Genomic DNA, 13,846 nt, shown 5'->3' with positions numbered 1-13,846 from the left:
TTTTGTATATTATGATGGTTGATTGTTTATAATGTGCCTGTGTACATATTATTTTATTCATGTGTCCTTCTTTCCATGTTACCCTTCACCTCTTTTTACTCTCCCTAGTTACATATAGCATCTCCTCTGGCGTATATATTAGGACTCTGGATGACGATCCAGTCATCAATAGAATTCGAAACGCAGTCGACTAATTAGGAGAACCCAATGAAATTTGGGGTCGTCTTGTATGAAAGCTTTGTGATACACAACTATTTCCCTGAGTGTCTGTGCTCTGTGGTAAGGGGAGTGAGACACTTTTACATTTCACTGTTCATTGTGATGTATTGTTGGATGAAAATGTGTATGAATGATTATTTAATCATACAAAATACTAATTATTTTATTTCCATGACATTTTGTTGCTATAAGGGACCGTTTTTTCATGAATCTATTATTGACACCCCAGGTCCTTAGTGATCACAGGCTTTCCCTTGTTATTAAGTATAACATACTGTAAGCGGGTCATAGATACAAATTTCATCCTTTGAGCAGTGGTATTTCTTAGCCAGCTGACTAAGCATGTGTTAGGGTGATACACATTGGATACCACATTGATCCAGTTTTGGGCTCAAGATGAAAAGCATGTACCCTGAGCTCCTCATAGCGTAGCACAACTCATGTATTCCACTGAGTGGCCGGCCCAAGAATGAAATGCCAAAGCATGTAATTCGAATCCTAGAGTTTCAGAAGGATTTCAAGGGCCACCTGATGGTCTGTGTTATACTCCTGTACTGGCAAGGAAAATGTTGGCACAAAGGTCAAGCGCCAAGAACTCCAATGTCTGCACGATGAACAGATATCCTGACAGAGTCAGGAACTGGAATACAACTGCTTGTTACTCCTGAATCACTAATCTCCTCTTGGTTTAGGGGAGATGTAGTGGACTAACTGCTCTCTGCAAAAAGATTAATGTTTGTCACAGGACGCACCTTTCTGTCGTCCGTATATAACCGTCTGAGTTTGTGAAGTCTGTTTCAAACTCCATTCTAAATCCTTCTACAAACCCAGCTGTGACACGGGGAGGCATCAAGCTGTGGATGCAAGTGCCCAAGATCTAATGGACAGACTCTTTGGAAGCGGTTATTTCTAAAGCACTGATGGTGTCCTACAACAAACACATAGACAGATCATCTGGGCATATTTCTCTCCAACTCTGTTATTCGGTGATGCCAGCAGAGGACAACACACAAAGGACATGTCCTTCTTTCCCATGTGCATTAGATTCTGACCACAGACAGTCTCACAAGATGAAGTCCCTGCCCCATGGGTTCAAAATGAATTACAACTGCTTCCCAAGTGAATACGTCCAGTGACAGAGAACAAGGGTAGCAGAAAGGACTCTAATTAAAAGGAGGTACGTGTATTAAAAGTCAAGTGTTTTAATAGGTGTGTTATGGATTGTACTCTGCCATAATTTGTAAATACTTGCACCTTCATAGATCACGTCTTGCTATCCCATTTCACATTTGACTTCAGTCCATAAGGCACATTTACAAACACCAGAGTAGTTTACAAGGGGATATCTTTTGGGCATGAAGACAGGGCGTTAGCTCTAGAATGCTAATGTGGTACTTTCTGACCGCGTCAGAGCATTGATTCTTCACTCGGATCATTAGTCCTGCAGTTCTTTTGAGCCCAAAGAAGGGCTCAGCTTTGAAAAACACAAGCTTCAGCAGGCAATTCAAGTGAGATTTATCAAATTAGGAGTGCTGGAAGTGAAACACAGTTAGTAGCCTCACTCTACAATGATAAGGGCCCCTCCCATACAAATCTTTCCCTCTGTTTGGCTGAGTCCAAACTCAAACATAATGATGGAAAGTCAGAGGTAATGATTGTGGGCAACTGTAACCCCTCCAACTTCCCTGCACTAATACCAGAGGCTCTTAATAACCTTCCGCCCCCTAAGGATCATATAAAGAGTCTAGGCTTCTGGCAGGATCGTCGCCTTACGATGGAGCAGCAATCTAAGGAGATTGCCTCATCTTGCTTCAATCTTCTACCTTCTCTTTCCAGAAGAATAATTATCCAGGCCATGATATTGTCACGACTGGACTACGGTAATTCCATTTTTCTTAGCTTCCTCAGCTATGTGATAAGGAGACTGCAGGTTGTACAAAATGCGGCTGCAAGATTACTTATGAATATACCCAGACATCTATCAGCCAAGCCTGCCTTAGTCTCCCTTCACTGGCTACCCATAAGACATCGGATCAGTTTTAAGGCCCTATGCAGGACACATAAAGACCTTCATAAGGGTCCTAAATTTCTCAGGCAAAACATTTCACTTTACGCTCCTACAAGGACTTTGAGATCTTCCACCGCTCAGTTAGTTCATATCTCTTGATTCAAGAGATCCTAATGGGGAGGTAACTCCTTTTCAGTTAAGGCTGCTCATCTTTGGAATTCCTTACACTTAGAGCCCCGACAAGAACCTTTGGAACTTCCTTTACGGAAAAAAATTAAGACCTTTTTATTTACCTCATAGCTTTTCTCCTTAATTTCCTGTTTTTGAGCGGTCACCTACCTCTTAAGCACTGGGAGGCCTTCCGGTAGCCATGCGCTTTACAAATCATTTAAACTAAACTAAACTCAACTCAACTCAAAATTAACTTGGGCTATATGAAACATAAAAACACACACAGAATGTTTAACTACAAAATAAAGAAAAACAATAAAACTAATTTAAGAAAGTAGAAAGACACAGAATGTACAAAATGTAAAAGCCAGTGAATCAAAAAATTATGGGCTGCACATAAAGTACGATCAGGGGAAAAAGCAAGATGGCTACAGACCCCTCACAGACCCTTTTTCACCCATTGAGCACACGCGAAGCTTTGGGAATATTACATTTAGCTACTTAAAATATTGCTAGTGCTTTCCTGCAGTGTGTCTACTGAATCGCATATCTCTGTTTTTTAAATGATCTTACTTAATCGACTAATAAGCCCCTCTATCTCTTGGTGTAACCCATGTACTCACACAGCCTCCTAACCCAAGGTGTCAAGATTGCCCACCTGTGCCAGTGGAAGAAGGTAGGCTGGGGGTAATAAACCAGGAAGGCGAATGAGGACCAGCCCTGTGGCCACCCAGAACAGCTATAATAGAGGCACATGTTCTGCATTACGAGATGGACAAAATGAGTTATTTAGACCTCATGTTGGCTAATGTGGGATCTCTTGTGACCCAACATTCGCTGAAAATGGCCAGCACCGAGCTGCCTCACATGTCCAACATCCAAAGGAATCTCACAGTCCTGCTTCACTCTGTGCCAGTCACTGACAGCACAACCAATGACCATGCACAGGCAGTACAAGAGCTGAGTCTGGGTGGATAACAGCATGCAGAGTCCACACCAAAAATCAATGCAAGGCAGGACCCTACCTAAAGTGCAATTTAATGATATCCCTCAGCAGTACGCTGGGAGAGGGACAACTCCCAGGACGCAGCTCAGAAGAGGTGAGTGCACCAAAGCAGAAAGGCAGCCTTAAAACAACAAGAGGAGGCTAAAGCACAGTCTGGCTTGGGCACAGAGGCAGCATGCACCAATACATACCAGTCCAAACTTCTCCACCTTACCGTATATCTGGCGCAGTGGGATGGAATTCAGCATGTCAATAAATGGAGCTTTTTTTTCGACATAGGTCTTTCGGAACCACCAGAATAGATATCTGTGTAACGAGAGAAACAGGGAAAACTTAACACAGGGAACTATACAATGCAAGGTTCTCAGAGAAGAAACAGGTATGATGTGTGGCAGCCATCCTGAAAGAATCACCCTCCAAAAAAAAGAATGCAACATTTGAATATTTGCAGACAGATAATAAGCAACATAGCACAACTCTATTATAGCACTTTTACACAGACAGTGTAAGTGTTTAACCATAAGGTGTTTTCATTATCCATTATAGTGGACTGGGTCATGACACAAGATTAAGGCAGGGTGACAAATTTCACAAAGCCATCAAGGGCTTTCAGACTAATTCATGGCTATTAAACAACAGGAATAAAAGTGACACAGAAATGAAATCATTCAGGGTAGGATGGGACGCAAGTGCTCTGACGTACACTGACACACAGGGGGCAATTCGCAAAGGCATTTATGAGTAGGTGAATAATTACTACAGGAGTAGGTGGAATGTTACGATAGGAGTACTACTTCCCATAGTCCTAAATTCCTTTGTGGAGCAGCCTCACAAAGTTTCTGGAGAAAGGTTTTTGGCAGCAGACCATAAGCCTTTAGTATGACACACAGTCCCCACTGCAGACTAGGAGCATCCTCCCTCCTGGCTAAGACTGAGTCGAAGAGGAGGAGATTATTATCATGAAAAGGATCTACTCAGGAGTCTTCGCCTCAATGTGCCCTTGTCCTGATTCCTACACTTGGATACTGGACGGGGGGGTCACAAACCTCCTTGTCACTCTTACCTTCTGTTAACAACATTAAATAAGGAATTCTCTGCTCACTGAGGAAGATGGACTGAGCTGTCAATGTCCTGCAGCGTTGAGAAAGAACATTGTTCATGGAAGGAGGGGATGTTGGAGGAGAAGGGAGCAGGAGGGGTAAGATGTGGAATTGAAGAACCGATAGAGAGGGTGCGCAGGGCGCTTGTGAAGGAGATAGTGAGGTCAGAGAGGGCGCACTGAAGCACAGCGGCTCCAGGAGGCACACACAGCAGCACAGGACCACCAGCTTAAGAAGCGACAGGTATTTGCACCCAGATCCGTCTGCACCAACTACACGGAGGTCCCTGAATGGACACTGCTAGGACCTACAAAAGAACATAGGAGGTATTCCCATTTTTTCATTTATGTGTATTTGAAATCTGCTAGTCAAACAAGCATTGGCAAAGCCAAATAGGTCTATTTTTTTTTGGCCTACTGGCCTTGTCAACGTTTTCTGATGACACTGTACAGCATTGGCAAAAAAGAAAACAAAGAAAAAAGATGCAGTGATGCAAACAGGCATGTTTACGTCATGACACTGCTTTTGGAAATGTGATTACGCTTCCGGCAGACGCATCATTTCATTTCATATATGCATAGTACACTTGCTGGTCCAAGATGGTGGATGCCATTTAGAGCAGTACATTAAAAAAATATAATTTTTACTACGTGAAAGCACTTTTTAAGTCGCAGCCTACCAGACAGCTAAAGACATCTTGGGAACATTCAGAGAGCGGACTTAAGAATGCATTCTGCCTATTGCTGGCCATTGCCTCTGTGGTTTGTAACTCACATTTTCTTGCTTTCCATTCCCTGGCCAGCTTCAGTTCCGTCCTTCCTCTGCCCAAACCTTATTCACAGAGTCCTTCTGAGTGGTCCCTTTCTGCAAAAAGGGCTATAAAGCTTCTTCTTATCTTGTCACATTTTATGTGCATTCAAAGACCGAGGTCAAATGGCAGACGCTGTATTCGAAGGGTGCAGGTTTACTTTTATTTCTCGGATTTCAAAGGGATAGAATTTATGTGACATACTTACTGGATAGTGGGGGTATGAAGGAGTTTTTTTCTAGCACACATTAACATTTAAATGAACGGTGTAAGTATTTCAGAATATATCACAATTATGAACGCACAAATGACGCACTTTTTTTCTTATTTCTGTAGTATGTTGGAAAAAAATACTTTAATATGATCAAACCATTACACTAGGTGATGCAATTGCTACACATTATCGTCTGTGCACTGTATAGTTTTATTACTAAAACTGTATGTCTGTGCAATCGTAATGGTCATTTCAAGTAAAAATGTGTTGTCTGTAATGGCAGTGCGTTACCACACCACGAATACTACACTCTACGCCACTGTACTCTGCACCACTCCACTCTACGCCTCTTTCATCTACCCCGTACCAATCTACTCCATGGCAATGCACTCTTCGCCACTCTATACCACTGCACTTTTTACCACTGCATTCCAGTCTACGCCACATCAATCTACTCTGCACAAGTCCCCTCTACACCACTGTACTCTGCAACACTGCACTCTATGCCAATACACTTTACTCTATAACACTCACCTCTAGGCCTCTGCACTCTATGACAATCCACGGTATGCCACTCTAGTCTAATCTGCACCACTGCACTCTATGACACTGCACTGTACACCACTTTACGCTATTACACTCTGTGCCTCTGTATGCAACTGCACTCTATCCTGTACCACTCAACTCTACACCACTTCACTCTACTCTAAAACAATCTACTCTACGGCTCTGAATTCTACACCACTGCACTGTATGGCACTATACTCTACTCTGCACCACTCTATGGTGCTCTACAGTACTCTACGCCAGGGCACTCTATGACACTCGACTACGCCACTCAACTCTATGCCACTCGACTACTCTACGCCACTGCCCTCTGCATCACTCAACTCTACGCCACTCCACTCTGCACCACTCTTTGCCACTCTACTCGACGCCACTCAACCCTGCACTACTCTATGCCACTCTACTCTACGCCACTCAACCCTGCACTACTCTACGCCACTCTACTCAATGAGACCAGCCAGAGACAGATACAAGTCACACAATCTAAAGGATGGTAAACACGGTATGCGTGAAGGAAGGTGGGAGGCACAAGAAGAGGATACAAAATCGTTTGATAAAAAGCAAGCAAATCATAGTGACAGGCAAGCCACCAAACTCACAAAAGGGATTGGAGGAAAGCTTGAAATACGTGTAATCACTAGCAATCGCTCTAGGTAGCATTTATTATTATCATATTTATTTAACAGGGTTTTATAAAGTGCAAACATGACCCAAGCCTAAATGGCAAAAGACACATGACACAATACCAGATGAGAAGTAGTGAGAAATGGTGAATAAAGTATATAGAACTCAGACAGATGTTTCATTCTCTAGTCCTGGGTAAACTATGCTACTCCACACACCATCGTTCGTTTGTCTACCATGCCACCTCACTTTGGACCCAGCCATATGCAAACTGTCTTCAGCCTGCCCCAGTAGAAGAATCCGGTCTGTACTGCCAGAGCAGGTACTTCTTGAACCAGAACACAAGCACCCCAAGGCTGCTTTTGCCCTGATTGGGTCTTGTCAGTCAGGCGTAGCTTGGTTCCAGTTGCCCAGTGAGCAAGAGACCCACATCGGGGTAAACCCAAAAAGATGTTCCCCATCGAAAGGCAGATTAAGTAGGTTTTGCTGGACTTCCGGATTGAACCCGGAGACCCAAAACCAAGCATGTCTCTGTAGTAGGACATTTTAATTGTACTCCCCTAGCCATAGTATCTGGAGTATCTGGGGCACAGCGTAGGCTCGTGTTTGATATTAATTTGTCTTCAGATGATATTTGGTAGTCTCATTTTATGTGTTCTTCTGCGAGGTACTGTAGGAGCTCCCCCCGGGCACTCTCCTGACACCCACCAGGTGAGGAGAGCTGGCAGGAGGACATGAGACGGTGCCCCGGGCACTCACCTGACCCCCACCAGGTGAGGGGAGCTGGCAGGAGGATATGAGACGGTGCCCCGGGCACTCACCTGACCACCACCAGGAGAGGGGAGCTGGCAGGAGGACATGAGACGGTGCCCCGGGCACTCTCCTCACACCCACCAGGTGAGGAGAGCTGGCAGGAGGACATGAGACGTGCCCCGGGCACTCTCCTGACACCCACCAGGTGAGAAGAGCTGGCAGGAGGACATGAGACGGTGCCCCGGGCACTCACCTGACCACCACCAGGCGAGGAGAGCTGGCAGGAGGACAGGAGACGGTGCCCCGGGCACTCACCTGACCCCCACCAGGCGAGGAGAGCTGGCAGGAGGACATGAGACGGTGCCCCGGGCACTCACTTGACACCCAACAGGTGAGGAGAGCTGGCAGGAGGACATGAGACGGTGCCCCGGGCACTCACCTGACCCCCACCAGGCGAGGGGAGCTGGCAGGAGGACATGAGACGGTGCCCCGGGCACTCTCCTGACCACCACCAGGCGAGGGGAGCTGGCAGGAGGACATGAGACGGTGCCCCGGGCACTCACCTGACCCCCACCAGGTGAGAAGAGCTGGCAGGAGGACATGAGACGGTGCCCCGGGCACTCACCTGACCCCCACCAGGCGAGGAGAGCTGGCAGGAGGACATGAGACGGTGCCCCGGGCACTCACCTGACCACCACCAGGCGAGGAGAGCTGGCAGGAGGACATGAGACGGTGCCCCGGGCACTCACCTGACCACCACCAGGCGAGGGGAGCTGACAGGAGGACATGAGACGGTGCCCCGGGCACTCACCTGACCCCCACCAGGCGAGGGGAGCTGGCAGGAGGACATGAGACGGTGCCCCGGGCACTCACCTGACACCCACCAGGTGAGGAGAGCTGGCAGGAGGACATGAGACGGTGCCCCGGGCACTCACTTGACACCCAACAGGTGAGGAGAGCTGGCAGGAGGACATGAGACGGTGCCCCGGGCACTCACCTGACCCCCACCAGGTGAGGGGAGCTGGCAGGAGGATATGAGACGGTGGCCCTGGCACTCACCTGACCCCCACCAGGTGAGGGAAACTGGCAGGAGGACATGAGACGGTGCCCCGGGCACTCACCTGACACCCACGTGGTGAGGAGAGCTGGCAGGAGGACGAGACGGTGCCCCTGGCACTCACCTGACACCCACCAGGTGAGGAGAGCTGGCAGGATGACATGAGACGGTGCCCCGGGCACTCACCTGACACCCACCAGGTGAGGAGAGCTGGCAGGAGGACATGAGATGGTGCCCGGGCACTCACCTGACACCCACCAGGTGAGGAGAGCTGGCAGGAGGACATGAGATGGTGCCCGGGCACTCACCTGACCCCCACCAGGTGAGGAGAGCTGGCAGGAGGACATGAGACGGTGCCCCGGGCACTCACTGACCCCCACCAGGTGTAAGGACATGAGCCGGTGCCCGGGCACTCAATGACACCCACCAGGTGTAAGGACATGAGACGGTGCCATGGGCACTCACCTGACACCCACCAGGTGAGGAGAGCTGGCAGGAGGACATGAGACGGTGCCCCGGGCACTCACCTGACACCCACCAGGTGAGGAGAGCTGACAGGTATGGCCATAAGTGAGTGTCCCCCATGCATCCGCTTCACCCCTCCCCCGGGGCACTCACCTGACACCCACCAGGTGAGGAGAGCTGGCAGGAGGACATGAGAGGGTGCCCCGGGCACTCACTGCCCCCCACCAGGTGTAAGGACATGAGCCGGTGCCCGGACACTCACTGAGCCCCACCAGGTGTAAGGACATGATCCGGTGCCCCGGGCACTCACCTGACCCCCACCAGGTGTAAGGGCATGAGCCGGTGCCCGGACACTCACTGAGCCCCACCAGGTGTAAGGACATGAGCCGGTGCGACGGGCACTCACTTGACACCCACCAGGTGTAATGACATGAGCCGGTGGCCGGGCACTCACCTGACCACCCACCAGGTGTAAGGACATGAGCCGGTGCCCCGGCCACTCACTCACCTGACCCCCCCACCAGGTGTAAGGAGATGAGCCGGTGCCCCGGCCACTCACCTGACCCCCCACCAGGTGTAAGGACATGAGCCGGTGCCCCGGGCACTTACCTGAAAGTGTAAGGACATGAGCAGGTGCCCGGGCACTCACCTGAAAGTGTAAGGACATGAGCCGGTGCCCGGGCACTCACCTGACCCCCACCAGGTGAGGGGAGCTGGCAGGAGGACATGAGACGGTGCCCCGGGCACTCACCTGACCCCCACCAGGTGAGGGGAGCTGGCAGGTAAGGACATGAGCCGGTGCCCGGGCACTCACCTGACCCCCAGCGGGAGGTGCTGGACCATGGTCCTGAAGGAAGCATCGCGCAGAGAGAACGGCCTGCGCTTCTCCAGGAACTGATGAGCCAGGCAGAGCCGCCAGCCCGCGGCGGGGACCCGGTGCCCGTCCACTGCGCCCTCGTAGCTGTCCATGAGGCCGGGGGTCTCCCTCGGGCCCCCACCCCGGTAGGGCATGATGAGGGCTCGGCAGGGTTCGTGCCACACGGCAGTGTCAGCTGCAGGTGAACCGGAGGAGTCCTGGGGCACAGCCGCCCCCACCGGTGTGCCAGGCGGAGTGAGAGCCAGCCCGGCAGCTGGCATCATCCAAGCCACTCCCAGCGCACAGGGCGGACTCTGACCCCGAGCACTGCCGGGCAGGAAGAGCCGGCGGGGCTCTGGGGGAGCTCCGGGGGTGCGGGGAGGTGAGGGAGTGCGCGCGGGGATAGGAGTGAGTGCGCGCGGGGATAGGAGTGAGTGCGCGCGGGGATAGGAGTGAGGGCGCACAGGGATAGGAGTGAGTGCGCACAGAGATCCGGTAGCGCAGGGATAGGAGTGAGTGCGCGCGGGGATAGGAGTGAGTGCGCGCGGGGATAGGAGTGAGGGCGCACAGGGATAGGAGTGAGGGCGCACAGGGATAGGAGTGAGGGCGCACAGAGATCTGTGAACGCAGGGATAGGAGTGAGTGCGCACAGAGATCCGGTAGCGCAGGGATAGGAGTGAGTGCGCGCAGGGATAGGAGTGAGTGCGCGCAGGGATAGGAGTGAGTGCGCAGGGGGATAGGAGTGAGTGCGCGCGGGGATCCGGGAGCGCAGGGATAGGAGTGAGTGCGCACAGGGATAGGAGTGAGTGCGCACAGGGATAGGAGTGAGTGCGCACAGAGATCTGTGAACGCAGGGATAGGAGTGAGTGCGCACAGGGATCCGGGAGTGCAGGGATAGGAATGAGTGCGCACAGAGATCCGGTAGCGCAGGGATAGGAGTGAGTGCGCACAGGGATAGGAGTGAGTATGCACAGGCATAGGGGTGAGTGCGTGCAGAAATCCGGTAGTGCAGGGATAGTGGGGAGAGCGCACAGGGATAGGAGTGAGTGCGCACAGAGATCCGGTAGCGCAGGGATAGGAGTGAGTGCGCACAGGGATAGGAGTGAGTGCGCACAGGGATAGGAGGGAGTGCGCACAGGGATAGGAGGGAGTGCGCACAGAGACAATTAGTCTAGAAAATAGTGCCTACATCATAAAGCACCGACCACTTAACCTAAGACGGAGGCTGAAAACACTCTCCCAAGCCGCTGTGTATGTGAATACTAGAGACGGCAACAGAGCCATTCCTCGGACGACAGAAGAATGGTGGGTTTAACACTGCCAGGGGCAGCAGAAGGAAGCCACTCAGGCCTGGGATGGACGGGGCGTGGCAGCGAGCCCAGAGCTGGTTGTGAGTTCTGCCGCCTCATAGCCCTTCCTATTGGTCTCATGAATGAATAGTGCAAAGCCTCAGTCTTCTAGGCACCTGGCAGTGGGGTAACTTGTGGGCCTTCCTGCAGTAAGCGAACAGTGCAGTGGCCCGGCCAGCGCTCAACCTAATGATGCCCGAGCACGTGCCTTCGCCGGCTTCCTGTGACCAGCTCTGGGTAGGAAGCCATGCCGGGGTCCCTGGGCTCCCTATCTGGACGGGGTCCGCCTCACAGAATCTTTCCACAAGCGCTAGCCGGACAGTCTCTTCACTCACTTGCTAAATGACGGCCACGGCTGTCTCTTTTGACTGGAGTTGGCTTTGAGGACCACCCTGTTTTGTCATTTTCTTAAGTATTGCATATTGGTATAAGTGCCAAATAAAATACAGGAACATTCAGTATTTTACCTCTTGAATAAACATTTATACATCTGTTTTATGTACACAGATCAATGGTTGCCTAAGAAACTTCAGGAAAGGACCCAATGTCCTCCACCAGTGACCCAACTGAAGAACCAAATTTGATAATTAAAAGAATGAATGGTAACAGGGCTTCTTTCCAAGACTCGCCCTGTAATTAAACAACAGTCATATTGGAGGCATGCTTGGTCGCCCAAACTGCAAGTATGACTTATGTGCCTTCCATGCATTCATGAGTGCAATTAACGACTGGTCATCTTGTGTCCTTCACCAACTCTTGGTGACCTCAGGTACCCGATGTCTACTCACAACACCATTTCAAGCAAGCAACTAGCCCTCGGCAGAGAGCCACCTTCCAACAGTGAAGAGGCAGGGAGCAGGTGCGTCAGCGAGCTCATGAGGACAGGCAGGCAGCAGGCGCTTCACTGAGGACAGAGGCAGGGAGCAGGCAATTCACTGAGGACACAGGCAGGGAGCAGGCAAACTCACTGAGGACACAGGCAGGGAACAGGTGCGCCAGAGAGCTCATGAGCACAGGCAGGCAGCAGGCGCTTCACTGAGGACAGAGGCAAGGAGCAGGCAATTCACTGAGGACAGAGGCAGGGAGCACGCAATTCAGTGAGGACAGGCAGGGAGCAAGCAAATTCACTGAGGACAGAGGCAGGGAGCAGGTGCGCCAGCAAGCTCATGAGCACAGGCAGGCAGCAGGCGCTTCACTGAGGACAGAGGCAGGGAACAGGCAATTTCACTGAGGACAGAGGCAGGGAGCAGGTGCGTCAGCGAGCTCATGAGCACAGGCAGGGGGCAGGCGCTTGACTGTGTTACTGAGGACAGAGGCAGCAAGCAGGCGCTTCACTGAGGACAGAGTCAGAGAGCTGGCGCGTCACTGAGGACAGCGTCAGGGAGCAGGCAATTCACTGAGGACAGAGGCAGGGAGCTGGCGCTTCACTGAGAACAGAGGCAGGGAGTAGGCGCTTCACTGAGTTACTGAGGAGAGAGGCAGGGAGCAGGTGCTTCATTGAGTTACTGAGGGCAGAGACAGGGAGCAGGCGCTTCACTGAGTTACTGAGGACAGAGGCAAGGAGCAGGTGCTTCACTGAGTTACTGAGGACAGAGGCAGGCAGCAGGCGATTCACTGAGTTACTGAGGACAGAGGAAGGCGCTTCACTGAGGTACTGAGGGCAGAGACAGGGAGCAGGCGCTTCACTGAGGTACTGAGGGCAGAGACAGGGAGAAGCTTCACTGAGTTACTGAGGACAGAGGCAAGGAGCAGGTGCTTCACTGAGTTACTGAGGACAGAGGCAGGCAGCAGGCGCTTCACTGAGTTACTGAGGACAGAGGCAGGTGCTTCACTGAGTTACTGAGGACAGAGGCAGGGAGCAAGCGCTTCACTGAGTTACTGAGGACAGAGGCAGGGAGCAGGCACTTCATCGTGTTACTGAGGACAGAGGCAGGGAGCAGGCGCTTCACTGTGTTACTGAGGGCAGAGTCAGGGAGCAGGCGCTCCACTGAGTACAGAGGCAGGAAGCAGGCGCTTCACTGAGATACTGAGGACACAGGCAGAGAGCAGGTGCTTCACTGAGGACAGGAGAAGGGAGCAGGCGCTTCACTGAGGTACTGAGGACAGAGGCAGGGAGTAGGCGCTTCACTGAGTTACTGAGGACAGAGACAGGCGCTTCACTGAGTTACTGAGGGCAGAGACAGGGAGCAGGCGCTTCACTGAGTTACTGAGGACAGAGGCAGGCAGCAGGCGCTTCACTGAGTTACTGAGGACAGAGGCAGGCACTTCACTGAGTTACTGAGGAAAGAGGCAGGGAGCAGGTGCTTCACTGAGTTACTGAGGGCAGAGACAGGGAGCAGGCACTTCACTGAGTTACTGAGGACAGAGGCAGGCGCTTCAGTGAGTTACTGAGGACAGAGGCAGGGAGCAGGCGCTTCACTGAGTTACTGAGAAAAGAGGCAAGGAGCAGGTGCTTCACTGAGTTACTGAAGACAGAAGCAGGGAGCAGGCGCTTCACTGAGTTACTGAGGAAAGAGGCAGGGAGCAGGCGCTTCACTGAGTTACTGAGGAAAGAGGCAAGGAGCAGGTGCTTCACTGAGTTACTGAGGACAGAGGCAGGGAGCAGGTGCGTCTGCGAGCTCATGAGCACAGGCAGGGAGCAGGCACTTG

General features: G+C 51.5%; 1 protein-coding gene across 3 annotated transcripts in view; it reads right to left on the bottom strand.

The window, feature by feature from the left end:
• The window catches only part of GBA2 (glucosylceramidase beta 2), a 167,649-nt gene that overhangs the window by 112,241 nt on the left and 41,562 nt on the right, over positions 1–13,846 (bottom strand). For 2 of the 3 annotated variants that reach the window (XM_069205699.1, XM_069205701.1), the window contains exons 1-2: positions 9,807–10,090; positions 3,619–3,710 (exon numbers count right to left, since the gene is read on the bottom strand). In XM_069205699.1, coding sequence (XP_069061800.1) covers positions 3,619–3,710; positions 9,807–10,003 — 289 coding nt within the window. In that variant the 5' untranslated portion in view covers positions 10,004–10,090. Of the gene's footprint in view, positions 1–3,618; positions 3,711–9,806; positions 10,091–13,846 lie in introns of those variants that run through there. The other variant, XM_069205700.1, reaches the window with a different exon arrangement.

This window comes from Pleurodeles waltl, chromosome 1_2, assembly GCF_031143425.1.
Source record: "Pleurodeles waltl isolate 20211129_DDA chromosome 1_2, aPleWal1.hap1.20221129, whole genome shotgun sequence".
Taxonomy (NCBI): Eukaryota; Metazoa; Chordata; class Amphibia; order Caudata; family Salamandridae; genus Pleurodeles; species Pleurodeles waltl.
This window is presented reverse-complemented; position numbering and strand designations above follow the sequence as displayed.